The sequence below is a fragment of the Punica granatum genome, chromosome 3 (genome assembly GCF_007655135.1).
Source record: "Punica granatum isolate Tunisia-2019 chromosome 3, ASM765513v2, whole genome shotgun sequence".
Lineage (NCBI taxonomy): Eukaryota > Viridiplantae > Streptophyta > Magnoliopsida > Myrtales > Lythraceae > Punica > Punica granatum.
Genome location: NC_045129.1, coordinates 37,415,174 through 37,432,641, shown reverse-complemented (window position 1 = coordinate 37,432,641; position 17,468 = coordinate 37,415,174). Strand labels below are relative to the sequence as shown.

Sequence of the window (17,468 nt, the reverse complement as noted above, 5' to 3'; positions counted from 1 at the left end):
CACGAAACTTTATCATTATATTTTTGTTTGTAAAGACGTGTTAGTGTCTTTGCAGATTTCATATGTATATTGTGTTGCATGCTTATCCACTACCAACACTGACCGGTCTATGTCAATTTGATTGTTTCAAAAGGATTCATCAGGTTTTCTCTTCACTTACTTTATTAAGGTTTTTTACTTGGAGAAATTATTATTTTCTATGGTTGACATATTTGCTCACATATTTTCATTCATTTCATCTTTTCACACATTTGTATGAGAATTTTTTTATATTTTATTGATATATTGGTAACATATTTTTATTCTATTCAATTCTTTTCACGTATATCTCAATTTTCTTTAATGAGATTTTAATCTATGTATATATTTATAACATTTTTCTCGATAAAAATAATTAAGCGATTATTGGTGCAGTCTTGTGCAATAACATGTATTCAACTAGTTATTGTTAATACCCTTATTTGTAGAGTGGGGTCAATCATAGATTTCCCACTGCACCCAATAACACATGGCTTCACATGATTGAAGTCATTAATTAGAGTCAACTTGTCAGAATTGTAGTTATACCTTACTTGATTTATTATTGAATAAATCACATTACTTCCGTCTACCTTTACTGCCTACCTGTATATCCTTCTAATTAACCAACTTCTAATAACCTCTATCTCCTCCTAATTGCTCCATACAATGTCAACCACTGAGGGCTCTTCTCTCCCCAGAAATCTTCAGCCCGACGACCTGATGCTAACAGATGAATGCAGAGAACTCATGGGGTCCCTCCAATCCGAGAAGGGATGGGTCTTGAGCTCGAGCACCCTCTACTACCTCTACCAGGGATTCTGGTACGGCGCCCTCCACATGAACGGCACCCTCTTGACTCAACGCCACTTTAGGTCCCTGGACTCGGACATTCTCCTTGTGACCACTCCCAAGTCCGGTACCACATGGCTTAAGGCCATCATCTTTGCCCTGCTAAATCGATCCTGCTATTCTGAACCGGCCAACAGAAAACTAGACCACCCCTTGCTCCACAAAAATCCTCACAAACTCGTACCCTTTTTGGAAGTCGACATCTACACGTCCAAGGACCCTTATCCGGACCTCTCCAATTTCAACTCCCCAAGGCTGTTTGCCACCCACATACCGCTCAGGTCACTTCCAGAGTCCGTGAAGGACTCCAAGTGTAAGCTTGTGTATCTATGTAGGAACCCAAGGGACACGTTTGTCTCTCTATGGCACTTCTTAAATAAGTTGACGCACAATGAAACTGAAATGGGCATACAGGCACTTGAGGGGGCCTTTGACATGTTTTGCAAAGGTGTGAGCCTTTATGGACCATACTGGGACCATGTCCTGGATTACTATAAGGCTAGCTTGGAGATGCCCCATAAGGTCTTGTTTCTAAAGTACGAGGAAATGAAGGACAAACAGAGTGAGCATTTGAAGAGATTGGCTGATTTCTTGGGCTGTCCTTTATCCGAGGACGAGGAGGCCAATGTCGGGGTGGATGAGATCCTAAGGCTCTGCAGCTTCGATAATCTGAGCAAGCTGGAGGTGAATCAGACTGGGAAGCTTGAGCTAGGGTTGGAGAACAAGTTTTTCTTCAGAAAGGGCGAAGTGGGAGACTGGGTGAACTATTTAACTCCAGAGAAGATCGAGCGGCTTGACCGCATCACTGAAGAGAAGATAGGCAGCTCAGGCTTAAAGCTCTAGAAATGAGTCGATAGCCGGTTATTCCCAAAACAAATGAATTTTCCCAAAACTTGTAATATGTTATGTACTAGTTTCTTTGGTTATAAGATTTCTCTTGCCCCAGGAATGGATCAACTTTTTATTTTATCTATCCAGTTGGTCAATGGCTCTTTCGGCTTTTGTAATCTGTGATATTTTTGAACCAAATTGTAAATTTTGGTATTGATCTCCATCATTTCGCAACGTTCATATTTACGCCTTTTGGGTTGTCCAAAGCAGGTAACAAAACCAGAAATAGAAGTTAAAAAAAAAAAAATTCAACCTCTTAATATCATATATTTTTATTCTTGTACGTAAAAACTTTAAATGCTCATGCCAAATTCTATTAGTTCCATGAATTTGTACAACTGTTCAATCAAAATTAGCATGAGAATTCCATTGATCCTGTTGTATAGCATGTTATATTCACAGATTCTGCAGAACATTACACAAATTGAATAAAAATGTTAATATTCATACAGAGAGGCCAATAGGCTTGAAAATGTAAATAGACACGGAAGCAGAATTCTATTTTGTTTCTACTTTGATCTGGAGTCTCTATATTGCTGCTGGGATGTGTTTAGAAACGTGATATATAGATGGGATGTGTTCGGTTCATGATCATCCATTGCATGTGAAGATTGCTTTGAGCGAGAGGTCTGCCTCCTCTGCTGCACCGCCGGCATTACTGGATATAGTCCTTCAGATTTCCGGAAACAAAGGGCCTTCTTAAGTTGAAAGTCAAGTTTGATGCAAACAAAGTGGTGAAAAACCTAAGAGCCAGAGCTGGACTGGCACATAATGAAGTCACTTTCTGGAACATCCGCTTTGTCTGTCATCAAGCCAACGCAGTCAGTCACTCTTTGGCTTGCTCTGCTTCCCAAGGTCTCGATTCACCGTCACGTCCCACCATCGGGCCTGGGGTCAGTAATTGGAGGTTGTGATTGGGTAAAGCTTTTGATGGGGTTTCCTGTACCTCGCCAATCCATGCTTTGCATGATTGAAGTTGTTAAAGTCAACTTGCTAGATTTATAGTTATACCTCACTAATAATTGTGCTTCACAATAATAAATTTTCTATTCTACTTTTTTCCTTTTTATAATTGAAGAGAAACATTCAATCCTATCTACTATCCACCATACAGAAGTGGCCCTGAGTTTGTCACCCACATGCAACTCGTGTCTTTTTCGGATTCTGTGAAGGACTCCAAATGCAAGCTTCTGTATTTGTGTAGGAACCTAAAGGACACGTTTGTCTCTCTAAGGCATTACGATAACAAGCTGACGCACAACGAAATGGGCATACAGGCACTTGAGGAGGTCATTGAGGAGGCCTTTGACCAGTTTTGTAGAGGTGTGAGCTCTTATGGACCATACCGGGACCACGTCCTGGACTATTACGAGACTAGCTCGGTGATGCCCCCTGAGGTCCTGTTCCTAAGGTATGAGGAAATGATGGAGAAACCCGGTGAGCAAATGAAGAGAATGGATGATTTATTGGGCTTCCCATTCTCGGAAGACGAGGAGGCCAATGGCGGGGTTGATGAGATCTTGAGGCTCTGCAGCTTCGATAATCTGAGCAACCTGGAGGTGAATCAGACAGGGAAGCTCTGGACAGGGATGGAGAACGAGTTTTTCTTCAGAAAGGGTGACGTAGGAGGCTGGGTGAACTCTCTGACTCCTGAGATGATCGAACGGCTCGACCACACCCCTGAAGAGAAACTAGGCAGCTCAGGCTTAAAGCTCTAGAAGTGATTGAAGCCAGTTATTCCCAAAACAAGTAGACCAAGCAATACTCCGGACTTGTAATCTGTTCTGCAGTTTCATTGGTTATAAGATCTTTCTTGCCCTGGAATGGATCTGCGCTTTGTTTATACATCCGGTTGGTCAATGGCTCTTTCGGATTTTGTAATCTGTGATGTTATTGACAAATTGTAATTAGTGGTATTGATCTCTATCATTTTGCAACGTCCGTATTTAAACCTTTCGGGTTGTCAAAAAACCATAGCAAAAACCTTAAATCGAAGATAAAAAAATGCAACCTTATGATATCATACATTTTATTTTGTAGGTAAAAACTTTCAATTCGCATGCCAAATTTAATAAGTTCCATGAATTTGTACAACTGTTCAATCAGAATTAGGAAATGATCAAGTGAAAAAGCCTGAAAATTTCATCCCGTCATAGAGCATTTTATATTCGTGGATTCTGCAGAACATTATACACAGATTGAAGAGAAATGTCAATGTTCATACAGAGAGGCCAATACGCTTGAAAATGAAAACTGCCATGGAAGCACAATTCGCTTTAATTTGCTTTTTAATTTGATCAAGGGTCTCTATCACTCTAATTTTTTTCGGTCTGTAAGCGCTGCTCTTTATTAACACTCAAAAACCAAATAAGAACTTCACCAAAAAATAAAAATAAAAAAACCGAATAGCACCCAGCTTGGGCCACTAAAGCAAAGAGAGAGGCATGCGGGCCAAATCAAAATGGGCTCGTAGGCCATGGAGTCTCTCTATTGCTGCTGGGATGTGTTTTGAAACCTGCTTTACAAGAAATGTGTTCAGTTCATAATCATCCATTGCATGTGAAGTTGGGAGAGGTCTGCCTGCTCTGCTGCACCGCCAGCAGTACATGAAACAGTCCTACAGATTACCCAAAAAAAAGGGCCTTCTGAAATTGAGATCGAAGTTTGATGCGAAACAAATGGTGAAAAATCTAAGAGCCAGAGCTGGACTGGCACATACTGAATTCACTTTCCGGAACATCCACAACACGCAGCTCATAGGATTCAAATGATGGATTTCAGTTTTGTCTTTCATCAAGCCAACGCTGTCACTCTCTCTTTGGCTTGTTCTGGTTCCCAAGATCTCAAGCCACCATCACGTCCCACCACAGGGCCTAGGGTTGGTAATCGGAGGTTGTGACTAGGTGGAGCTGTTGATGGGGTTACCTGTACCTCGGCAATCTTGTTCATATGAATTTTTGACGGGGCGTCCTTGAACACCTGAGCCCATGAGCTCCTGTTCCAATAACTCCTAGTTGTGATATATCTAGTGCTCGGTGTAAATTGCTTATTCCAATATTTGAACTGTCGTATATTTGTATTGCAAGAAACAAAGTTAAAATCCCATTCCCTATAGAAGTTATGGACGGGAAGAACAGGGACAGAGACCGGCCCAGCACATTTTGGAAAGCTAAACCATTCCGCAAGTTTATGGGCCACGAGTTGTCATGTCCGATAGACAACAGCCCAAAAGTTAAACATAGGAGGAATCAACAGTAGCAGATGTCAAAATGAGTAATATGAGATCTACCTCAAAAAAAGAAGAAGAAGAAAAAGAAGAAGAGTAATCTGAGCAGCAGCCGATAATCAATCACATCCATGGAGTCACCTGAGAGAAGCAAGGGTCTCAGTCTAAATTCACAGGGAGCCCCTATGCTCTCGGAAATGTACCTTTGCCCATTAAGCCCTAGGACTGTTGGATGGGGGCCCCGCATAGCAGGGGGCTATCTGGTCCCATGGTCTCGGCTGACGTCCCACCCTGGCCCGTAAAATATTCATAAATAGCAACACAACAACTTCTTGAGATCCATAAACGCAGAATGAACTGCGACACGCGGTATTAATTTAACATGCATATATACAACATATACACAGGCATGCTTACGTAATAAACATGTATATTATATACTATAGTTTACGTGGCTGCAGCCTTAATTTCATGTTTTAAAAAAAAAAGAAGAAGAGAAAAGTGTAGAAAGGGCTCACGTGGTCTTCATCCCTGCCTTTAGCAATTCCACCGCCATGGACTTCTTCTTTTTCTTTTCTTTTTGTTTCTTTTGTTGCTTTGTTTTCTGCTGGTATGGTCAAAGAAGAAAACAGAGAGAGGGAGAGAGAGAACAAAGGAAGAACAATGACAGAGAGAGGGAGAACTATCGAGATCGGAAGTCATCTCATAAGGAAGGGTTTAATCTAGCATTTTTGGTTGGATATTGACAAAGTTTGGGGGCTGAGGAGACCGAGACATTACACCCGAAATACTCGACTCATTGAGTTATCTTTTTTAGGGTTCTTTGTGAGTACTTTCTTCCATCGTAAAATGATAGTAAATATTTATATGTGTTGTTATAGAAGTGGAGGTGACTAAATGATTGAGGAATATAGTTTGATATATTGTGTTGAGTATGCTAGTATTATTGTGTGATTATAGTCATGAGATCACTGGACCCGGCGGAATAGAAAGAGAGGCCCGAACGACTGCTGGACCCGACGGAATAGAAAAAGGGACCCAAACGGCCACTGGACCCGGCGAAATTTTAAAAAAAGGGGCCCGCTTATGAGATATGTTGATGAGGATATGCATATAATTTACTTGAGATTGTTCGTCGAGTTAGTTGTATGAAAGGATTAGGTTGGTGTTAGACTCGACATTGTGGTAGAATATATAGATACATATATGCATATATATATTATTGATTATTGTGAATTATGAGTGTATTATTTTATTTTACTTTGAAATATCGTACTCACTGAAATGCAGCTCATAGCCTCCTGCATATAATTTTTCCAAATAAGCTAGGAGCTAGACTAGCCATACAGGAAAACTTTGGGACAACGGGGATCAGCGCGAAGAATATTTTTGGCAGATAAACCCACCCATAGTCTAAGTAGTAAGTTCTTGTAGAATTTTGTAGTTATGTTACGACCTGAAACTTTTGTTTAGTTGATTTAGTGATATGGTTGAGAAAAAGTACTCTCTTGAGAGTTATATACATATTAAAACCTACTGGATTTGTTATATATTTTTGTAGAGCCTGCAGGATTTGTTCGATGTTTTGGGAGTTATGGAAAGCAGGCTATATATGAATTGCTTATGTGACAATGGATATTGAGAAATATAAGGGAAACTCTACTGAAATTTCGGATCGTGACATGAAACCCTAAGAAACTATTTCACGTATAGTAGAAGCATAAACTAATTAAGATTCGGATGTCAGCATGCCTGATCACATGGTACTTTCAAATTCACTTATTAAAAAAAATGATACTTTCAAATTCCTGTGGTTGTCAGCCCCCGAAAATACATGTGCGTTCATTGACAAGATGCATAGAATACATGTTTTTTTTCCTATGAAATGACGAGATGCTTTTAGACTCTGTTCCACAGGCTCGAACATTGATTTGCGCTAATCACAATCATAAAAGTACTTTATGGACCGTACTAAAGGCTCCAAAAGATGCACCCACCAATCACCACATTTCCATCTGTCGTTCACAATCAACGACTAATACTAATTGAATATTTTCTCTATTTATATGACCTCCTCTCCTCCCTATCCTTCGTTCTTCATGCTTCAACTTCTTATCTCTCCTTCTTCCCCACCATGCCAGCCCCCAGTGAGCCTCCCCTCCCCAAATATCTCCAAGATGAGAACCTAACCGATGAATGTAGAGAACTCCTTCGCTCCCTCCAATCCGAGAAGGGATGGCTCTCAACCTTTCTCCACCTGTTTCAGGGTTTCTGGTACCCCACCCGCCACATGAACGGCGTCCTCTATACTCAACGCCAATTTAGGGCCCAGGACTCCGATGTCCTTTTAGTAACCACCCCCAAGTCCGGAACCACATGGCTTAAAGCCATCCTCTTTGCCCTCTTGAACCGATTTCACTATTTAGAACCTCATAAGAAACCAGACCATCCCTTGCTCCGAAAAAATCCGCACGACCTCGTGCCTTTCTTGGAACTCAGGCTCTACGTCGAGGACCCGAATCCAGACCTCTCCTCATTCACCTCCTCAAGGCTGTTTGCCACCCACCTGTCCCACGTCTCACTTCCGGATTCCGTGAAGGACTCCAAGTGCAAGCTTGTGTATCTGTGTAGGAACCCGAAGGACACGTTTGTCTCTCTATGGCATTTCACAAATAAGTTGAGGCTCAAGGAAATGGGCACAAACACACTGGAGGAGACCTTTGACAAGTTTTGTAGTGGGGTGAGCATCAACGGGCCTTACTGGGACCATGTCCTGGGCTACTACAAGGCAAGCTTGGAGATGCCCCATAAGGTCTTGTTCCTAAAGTACGAGGAAATGACGGAGAAACCTAGCGAGCAGTTGAAGAGATTGGCTGGTTTCTTGGGCTGCCCTTTCTCAGAAGACGAGGAGGCCAATGGCGGGGTTGACGAGATCTTGAGGCTCTGCAGCTTCGATAATCTAAGCAAGCTGGAGGTGAACCGGAGCGGGAAGCTCCCGACAGGGGAGGAGAACAGGTTGTACTTCAGAAAGGGCGAAGTGGGAGACTGGGTGAACTATCTGACTCCCGAGATGATTGAGAGGCTCGACTGCATCACCGAAGAGAAGTTCCGCGGATCGGGTTTGAAGCTCTAGAAGCCAGTACAGCAGCTCATTGCCTAGCTAACTGGATGAACCACAACAAGTGGTCCCGTATTTCTTATCTAGCTATATCGTGTACTATACTAGTTGGTGTCAGATTAATTATCATTTATCTCGTTGCTACTAGTCGATTACATGGACCTTTACCTGGAAACACGTATATATATGTGTGTGTGTGTTGAATGTCCTACCGGCAACACCTTGTTATATCTCTTTTCTAAGTTCTGTTTGTGCAAGAATTGTGATCTCTCTCTGAAATCTCTTCAGAGGCCACCAACAAAATCAGAATGATGTATTTGAAGGTTCTTATGATTATATTCTGAACCAATCAAGGAAGCTTGGTACCTTGATTTGATGGTCTAGCTGGTATTGATTAGTTAAACTGTCACCGGTTTGAATCGATCAATGGAACCTTGCTGATTTGATTTGAATGTTTAGAAATTGGTTGTTAGGTTTTTGTTGGTTAGTTTGTTCTAGAGGTATGATTTGTGGAGAGTTCCTGCGCCGGGTACCAATTCAAGACTCCTCTTGGTTTTACTTCCCTGTGAAGTAATATGTATATGGATTGCGCTATACTTTACTTCTTGGTCTTCATTAGGATCCATATAAAGTTAGTCGTAAGAGGTTGAGAACGAACTACTGCAACTGGAATGATCTCTATAATTGTATTTATGATTACTTGACGTGCTTTAGTCACTTGTATCTCCCTTTGTAGAGATTTTAGGTGGATCTGCTATTTTTCCAAGCTATATAATGTACCCTTTTTTCTTCGTATTCGTTTTTGTCATCAATGAACATTCATTGATTCTTGAGAAAAGAAAAGACTATATATATTTTGTGCAAGCGGACTCTCATTTCTGTGGATAAAAATCATATTCCCTGTATACGCAAAATAGTAACAAGTTGATGCTATTATAGGAGTGATTTATTACAACAAGAAAATGCCACCTTCGCACTTATATGCGTTGCAACTCTAGAACTGGCAGGAAAGTTGTCTTGAAAGCGAAATGTTTATTTTCCAGTTACGACTTACTATGAATGAGGTCCACGAGTTTTTTTGTTTGTTGAATAATGCATAATTTCATTAATCAAAATGAAGAAAAAGCTATATAATTACCAAGATTCGGATATCCCTAAAAAATACAGGGAGAGTTACAATTTAACTATGAGCCGAATTGGAAAATACAATCAGGTCCACCAGTAAACAATTGAAGCCGAAATACTATTTGTCCATGACAAGTGCTGTTGTACCGAGGTCACTGTGCTGTTAGGGGGTAGGGACAATTATTCGGATTCGTGACTGAATTTTCAGTCACCATCTAAGTAAAAAACTCCAAAATGTACAAACAAAAAAAGAAAAAAGAAATTGATAATTGTATAAAATCAAGCACTTTTGTATCACAAGTGCTGTTGGGGATTTGCAAGTAGGGGTGATTGAACGGGACCCAAAAAATTTCCAGACAGGGATAATACTATTTTTGTGCCTTAAAGCAGAAAAAGTGCATCGATATATGCTACCCATTTAAAGTTCTTTAGAGAGGGATCAGACAGTAGGGTGCCTTTTTAGGACCACTCTTGCTTTTATCATCAGAGCTGAGCACGAGAGCCCAAAAATTCAAATACCGGATCATATGTGTCGAGCTTACTCTGGCTGGCACGTTTCTCTTGTCCTTTTCTATTGCGAACCGAACTCACAAAACGATGGATTAAAAAGAGATATAGAAGAAATTACACCACAAGATTTGCTACCTCTGTTCTTCTAAAGTAATGTTTTTAGGTGATGTGGCGTACGGTGGGGGTTGAGCGTACGTAGTGTTTCTTGGGATTTGGTACGAGCAAAACTTTCAAGAGGGCGGACGTTTTATTTATTTATTTATTCATTTTGTTTTGGGTAAGTATAAGAGAGCGGACTTAGATTACAGTATAACTGATAGATCTACGAATTGATAGTAGGATAGTAGGGGTGTGTACGGATACTAGTAGATTTAGAACGTGTTAGAACTTACCTGATATGGTAAAGTCTGAATAGATCCAATTAAAGATATGGTAGAATTCATGTAATATTTTGAGGATGGAGTAGTAATCGGTTTCCGATTCCAATGTATAAATGGTTCCTAGAACTAGAACCAAAATCGGTAGTCGAAGGTCGAAACCTTTTTTTTTTTTTCATTTTAGATTTTCTTTGTAATTTGTATTTTTATATTAGACAGTTTATGGATGGATGGGCGAGATGTAATTTATTTGTGTCGACATTCAGTTGTATTACATCATTATGTATATGTGGATGTGATATCTTTTTCAATTTTATTTATTTCAATTGTTTGAAGAGAAAAAAAATTATAGGTTCTAATAAGGTAATCGAAACATGTAGTATAATATAGATTTCGGGTAGGTTTTTGTTTCAGGTCTCAATAGGATAGAGTATGGTTTTAAAATCTTGAAATTGGTCCTTTATAGGGTAAAGTCTGAGTACCATGAAAAAGATATATGGACCCGTAGACCAAGCCTAATGAGCAGTTATTCTAATAATCAATGCCCTATATTCACTTCTTGAGACACTATACGAGGGTTGCAGTGGCACATCCCCGCAAACAATGGCAAGGGTTCTCGCCCCTCGAGGAGGACTTTGATTCACCCCTTTGCGAGGAGATCCTTCGCACTAAAGTGTCCCATAAATTCACTCCTCCTCAAATTGCCTTATACGATGGGAAGAGGGACCCAGTGAATCATGTTCGTTGGTACACGGCTTCTCTCTTGGGAAGAGGAGTGTTAGAACAAGCACAATGCCTCATATTCCTTGGAACTCTCACTAGCAATGCAACATACTAGTTCCATTCTCTACAGCCTGGCCCAATAACAAGTTTTAAGTAGTTGAAGGAGCTATTTTTAGAGAGGTTCGCGAGCATGTGCCAAGCGAAGATGAGTGTCATTAAGTTGTTTTCCTTGGAGCAAAGGGAAAGAGAATCCCTTCACGACTGGTATGACAGATTCTTCAAAGTTTCAACTGAGGAGGAAGGCTTGACTCAACACAAGGCGATGGCAACCTTTCAAAGAGGCTGAAGGAATGGGGACCTCATGATGAGTTTGAGTATCACACCACCTAATAGCTTCACTGATATATCTGCTCGTGCGAGAAAATCATGGTTGTTGAAGAGTTCATCTTCGTACGGAAGTGAAAAAAGGAAAGATCACTCGAAAGAATATGATCACATGGGACGAAAGCAGTCATCCTGGATTGAGAAATTTACTCCCCTCCACACACCAAAAGCGATTGTTCTTAATGAGATTGAGCGGCTTCGGTGTTGGGACACCTCCACGAGTGAAAAAGAAGAGAGATATAGGTAATTATCCGAATAGTTACTGCAAGTACCATAAAGCTTGGGGCCACGACACTGAGGATTGCAAGAAGCTAAAAGTGGACATTGAAAAGCTTATTCAAGCTGGCCACTTAAGGTCATTTATTTGAAAGAGAGGCCATGAAAACAGATGTCGAAGCCCCCGCCACGATGGGAGTCCCTCACGATGCGAGGAGCTCGATCAATACCGCTCAGAATGCGGCAAATTTTGCAAGGACTTCGCAAGCCAAGTTATTCCTTGAAAGATCCCAAAAGAAGGGAAACTTTTTAATGCTTATAATTTATGTTCTTCTAGGAAATTTATTTTCAATACTTCACATGCTTTCAATTACGTTATGATTATCTAACTTTTAAAGGAAATTTGAAATTTCATTGCATGGCTTATACAAGAGCATGATCTATTTCAACCTTCACTTGTTAACGCGATGTTGAAAACCCTTTCATGAAGAGATCTTTGCTCATAATGCGATTTTTAAAACTCTCTCATAACAAGGTCTTCAATCATAATGCGTTGTTTAAAACCCTCTCATAATGAGGTCGTTGCTCATAACGCGATGTTTAAGAGACCTCTCATAATAAGGCCATCGCTCATAGTGCGATGAGAAACCTACTTGAATTAAACACTTCGTTCACAACGCGAAGGAAGATCTCTTAAGATAAAGATGTCGCCTACAATGTGATAATAACGGTACATGACTTTGATCCACCCCCGCAACCTCTCTAGCTCACAGGAGTGGGGGGCTATGTTAAGGACCAAAAAATCGGCCTGACCCGTCCGACTTGACTTACCATCACGGACCCACCTTGATACACCGAACCGTTAACAATATCTTGTGGATATATCTCTCATATATTTCCTAATATTTTTGATATTATCTCTTGAATATTCTACTGATGTATATATTTTATCTACGAGATATTGTTTCCTATCTCTAACGTTATATATGGCAAGTACATCTATTTGGTATTTGTTATCAAATGTTGCACATAGATTACGATATTCCAATACAGATATCTCGGGACTCCTATAACTATCTCCAGGTACCCCTAAACCCGAAGTTCAATTCTTCTACCTTTTTTCGATACATTCTCATTTAAGTATCGGAGAGGGAAAACATGATTCCTTTCCGTTCTTTCCCTTTTTGCATGTCACTCGAGGCTCGTGGTCTACACGTGATTAAGGTCCGAAAATCAAGATCCTAACCATTATCGATGTCCTAATTAAACCCCTAACGAAAATTTAAAGTGTCTCAAAATTTCTTATATAACGAAATATATATAAGAAAAGGATTGGATCTGGGTAATACGTTATCTCATTTTGCGGTAGTATCTACAGAGTCGATCATATCATTTGCCACTTGAATTGGTGCAGGATTTGGGGGAGCTTAGAAAAAATAGTGAAGAAATAGAAGAAATTATCGTAATTTGAGAATCAATGAATTGTTGCTTATTGAAGAACTCGAATGGTATAACATATATATTTATAGTCCAATGAAGAGATATCAGGAGGCGTTTGGTACGTGAAAATCTATGTGAATTTCTAGGAAAGTTGATTTAAATTCCCTAGTCTCATAGGATTCGTATATTTGATTGGACAATGGCAATTCAAATTCCCACTCAAATGGTAATGTAGATTACCATCATTAGATGAGAATGTGGATTCCTACCTTAATAGGAATATGCATTCCTAGTAATTTAATTGTCGGGAATCCACCAAACGCCTCCTAAGTTCAATAAAAGTAAATATAATATTTAAAATTCTATATACATAATTGGAATAGAATATATGCATACATTATTATACATTTTTATTATAATTCTCTTACCACATAGGATTTAAAATAATTAAAAGAAATATCAAGTATAAAAATTTCTTATAATTAAGTCCAATAAGAAATTTAATATATTTTACAAAATATACTATTTACATAATTAAACTAACGATGTGCGTATATATGATACAATAGGCATATATTTTGTTATATATGCAAAAGGAATCGATATATACATATATATATATATATGTATAGATAAAAGATCATAAGGTTTAAATAACGGAATCAATATATATGCATATATATAATACAAACGAAATATATTGTTATATATGCAAAAGGAGTCCATATGTACATATAATATATATTATGAATACAAACAAAATATATTTTAAATTTATCTTTTTGGTATATAAATATTATGAATATATTTTTTTGGTGGATAAATATTTCTTCATAAGAGAATTTAAAATTTTTCTTACTATATAAATTATGAGGTGATATCGCGAGAAAGTTTTGTTTTATATTTTTGATGATGTGAAGGCTTGAGAATTCAACTTAAGACTTTGTTATCACGCACATATATATATATATATATATATAGATGTGTGAAAATCAAGCTTATACGTCTAAACTCAATACAGGATCTATATAATGTTTTGATGATTAAAATAAGGACGATATGCCTTGTTTGTTTTCAGAAAATGATTTTAACTTTAATTTTAACTGTACTTCACTTATCTTCAATTTAACAACACAATCATTATTTTCTCTCAACTATTCATTACTTTTTCCACAATTCAACAACACGATCATTTTTTTCAACCCCAAAGTATTCATTACTTTCTCTCAACTATTCATTACATTTTCCAAAAACAATACAATCATTATTTTCTCTCAACTATTCATTACTTTTTTATATTTTTTTCTCATAATTTAATAACACAATCATTACAACCCAATTAAAATCAAAACTCAACTGTATTTAGTTGAGTGATAAGCAGTTTTTATTCCCATAAGGAGGAGAACACTAGTTCGAGTCCAGAGAAGCGCACTTGTTGAGAGGCGAAACAACCTTTAGTACTCTATCTCACAGAATTAACAGAGCAATATCTTTGATATTTTTGTCCCCCGAAGATGAGCATATTAAATAAGACAATCAGATTTCAATATTTTTACCGAACCATTCAGAATTTAGTCTAAGATTTTTATTTGAAAATAATCATTAGAAAATTCTTATAGTTCTCACAAGCAAAGTTGTCTACAAAAGATGTGAACGATTACTATAAATAAGGAACGGTAGTCGATGTGAAAACGACTTGTAATACGCTTGTTTGGAACTAATTATTATTTAGTCTAGTAAAACGAGGGTCAGCTTCTAAAATATCATTTCAAATACTTCCAGGGGCAGTAGGTCGACATAGTCCTGAATCAGGATGAAAATTTATTATATCATAACGCAGTAGTAATATTTCCTAATAAGAAAATCCATAAAAATGAGATATTTTTATTTGGCACAAATTGCACTCAGCCGACAATATATATATATTATTGGACGCACCCATACTCAGTGGACCCGTTTCGATTACAATATTCTATGACAATTATGACATACGATCGTGGTTATGACTTTCTTTTATTTGATTAATGATTCGATGGTGTCCCCATCGCTGTCATCAGGTGGTCTACCAATAAACTACGGTACTGGGGGCACAGCGTCACACGTCCGATCCTAGCAACGAAGCGAAAAAAGAAAAGCAGGTTCTCGATCGAAGAGAAATGACCAAGAAAACGAAATTAAAGGGAAATCTTTTGTGCAAACATATAATAACTGATCGTCTCCAATGTATTATGGATGATAAACAGTCTATTTGAGAAGGCATTATACTTCATCATGAAGCCGTTGTTTCATCATCATAAAGCCGTTGCTTCTATAAAATAAAATGAAGATAGATAACTAAAGGCATAAATAAATGCACAGTTGTCACTAGCTTTTGCATGCCCATGTGATGCACAAGTTCTTGATGGTATTTATTTTGTTTAAATCTGTGTTAAAATATTTTTTCAAGGATAAAAAGTTCTAATTGAAATATTCTTTTTTTTTTGAGGTAATCGTATTTAGGAAACTCTAGTAATGAATTAAAAATACAATTATGAAAAATTACAGTTAATTTTTTTACCAAGGGATTTTAATTATAAAATGTTGATATTTTCAATTTGCATATTTATCATAAGTAAATCAATTACTTTCATAATTTATTTTAACTTTTTATAAATTTCATAATAATTAATAAATGATTTTCATGTTGTAAAACAAATAAAAATAGACTTGTTCATTTTCTCTAAATTATAAAAACCAAAATATTAAAATTCATCAGTATATTATCGATGTTAAAGATATATACATATACTTTGCAATCATAAAATAAGAGAAAGAAGCCAAGTTACGAAATTTCTGTAATATACTTTTGCGTTATTATCAGGGTAAAAAGGCGGTAATATCTTTTTGATGAAAAAATTTCTTGAAAGAAAATTAAAATTGATTAATTTTTTAGAAAATAAGATTAATTAGTTACACTAATATTTTTAATGATTATCATAATGAATATTGGTGTTTTTAAATTGCATCAAAAATGTTTTCATAAGAAAACCAATTACCATGTAATTTTATATTATAATTTAAATTTGTATAAATTTCATGATTGATTAAATTATAGTACACAATAATGCTTCAATAGTATATTATCAATGTTAAGACTTGGTTTGGGAGTGCTATTGCTGATGAAAAAGTACTAAAACAAAATTGCTGAAAAATAAGTGATGATTCCAGAACAAGTTAAAGTATTTGTAAGAAACTAATTTAAAACCGCTAAAAGTAAGTAAGACAATTATTAATACTTCAAACAAAATAAGCAAAAACATATTTCATGAACACCTATTAACCTGCTTCAGAAAATCGAGTTTTCGACCGCAATTTCGACCCAAATCATGGTCTCAAAAACTCACACCAAATATACTTAAAATTATAAGGAAAAGTGATTATGGAACCTCCCACCACACTCCTAAACAAACTATAAATATATAGACATATACTTAATTGCTGCAATTATAAAATAAGAGCAAAAAGCCTAGTTACGAAATTTATCTAAAATATTTTTGAGTTATTATCAAGGTGAAAAAAATTCGAAGATCTTTTTTATGAAGCATTTTCTTGAAAATAACGTTAAAATTGATTAAATTTTTTTAGAAAATAAAATTAATTAGTTATCTGAAAATATCTAATGCGTAATATAAATACCAATTCTCCCTTACTATACACTAGTGTGTACCAGTGCGTTGCACGGGATTTTTACATAAGTTATTAATCAAATTAGTAAAACTAATTATACTTATAATATTAATATATTATTTATATGCTTGATTTCATGTACTATGCTCATGGACTCTCTTGTAATAAAAGAAAAAAAATTATGCTTGATCATATGCACCATAATTCTCTTTATAAAAAAAGAAACTCTTCTAATGTGGTTCACTTGATATAAATATAATATAAACATATTTTTATATATTGTTTACATAGTTTACCTAGACAACCCACTTTATAAATACAATTGCTATACACATACATGCATATAATAAATCATATAAATTATTAAAGTAAATAGAATATTAAATATTTTCAGGGTCAAGAACTTGAGTATTTTTATTTTAAGTTATTAGTAACAATATTTTGTTTTTCTAATAAATTAATCTGTCAAAATTATACTTTTAAGGCCACAAATTATAATTTTTATGATTCATTGATTTAGTTATCTAAATATAAGCCATTTTAAATGGGGTTAATAGAAAAAAAAACACAAACTTTTCACATTCTAACAATTCTAGCACGATCTTTTTTCCTTACCCTAAAAACGCACAAACTTTTGATTTGATAATAATTTTAGCATAGCGTCAAATTTTTTATTAATTTAGATGAAAATTGTTGACGTGTAGGTCGAGTGTGACCCATCATATTTTTTAATAATAGAATTATTTCAAAAATTTAAAAAGAAAATAAAAAGGGAGGGGAAAAAGCAAAATCGAGGTGGAAGGGTGGCGGCAGCCATGGGGACCTCGTCGCTGGCAACCACCCCCTTGATTAGGGTCGCTGACGACCACATAGAGTACCGACGACCCCACTCGAACTACAAGTCAGTAATTTTCTTCCAAAT

General features: G+C 36.8%; 3 protein-coding genes across 3 annotated transcripts; all 3 read left to right on the top strand.

Annotated features, from left to right (window-relative positions):
- Positions 1 to 610: 610 nt before the first annotated feature.
- Positions 611 to 1,836, top strand: LOC116199264 (cytosolic sulfotransferase 5-like). The gene has a single exon (XM_031529561.1). It carries the CDS (start codon positions 688 to 690, stop codon positions 1,711 to 1,713), a length of 1,026 nt encoding a protein of 341 aa, XP_031385421.1. The 5' UTR covers positions 611 to 687; the 3' UTR covers positions 1,714 to 1,836.
- A 696-nt stretch (positions 1,837 to 2,532) lies between these two features.
- LOC116200608 (cytosolic sulfotransferase 5-like) lies at positions 2,533 to 3,479 on the top strand. The gene is made up of 2 exons (XM_031531441.1): positions 2,533 to 2,654; positions 2,966 to 3,479. The coding sequence occupies exons 1-2, from the start codon at positions 2,533 to 2,535 to the stop codon at positions 3,477 to 3,479; spliced, it is 636 nt and encodes a 211-aa protein (XP_031387301.1).
- Positions 3,480 to 7,062: 3,583 nt separating this feature from the next.
- On the top strand, positions 7,063 to 8,486 carry LOC116198748 (cytosolic sulfotransferase 12-like). The gene has a single exon (XM_031528976.1). It carries the CDS (start codon positions 7,122 to 7,124, stop codon positions 8,118 to 8,120), a length of 999 nt encoding a protein of 332 aa, XP_031384836.1. The 5' UTR covers positions 7,063 to 7,121; the 3' UTR covers positions 8,121 to 8,486.
- The last annotated feature ends 8,982 nt before the right edge of the window (positions 8,487 to 17,468 follow it).

Bases quoted from the DNA above. Each gene is read 5' to 3' on its own strand.
- LOC116200608 (XM_031531441.1), top strand. From the start codon at position 2,533: ATGAAGTCACTTTCTGGAACATCCGCTTTGTCTGTCATCAAGCCAACG. The intron at 2,655-2,965 runs GTCAGTAATTGG...GTATTTGTGTAG, and splicing joins GTCCCACCATCGGGCCTGGG to GAACCTAAAGGACACGTTTG.
- LOC116198748 (XM_031528976.1), top strand. From the start codon at position 7,122: ATGCCAGCCCCCAGTGAGCCTCCCCTCCCCAAATATCTCCAAGATGAG.
- LOC116199264 (XM_031529561.1), top strand. From the start codon at position 688: ATGTCAACCACTGAGGGCTCTTCTCTCCCCAGAAATCTTCAGCCCGAC.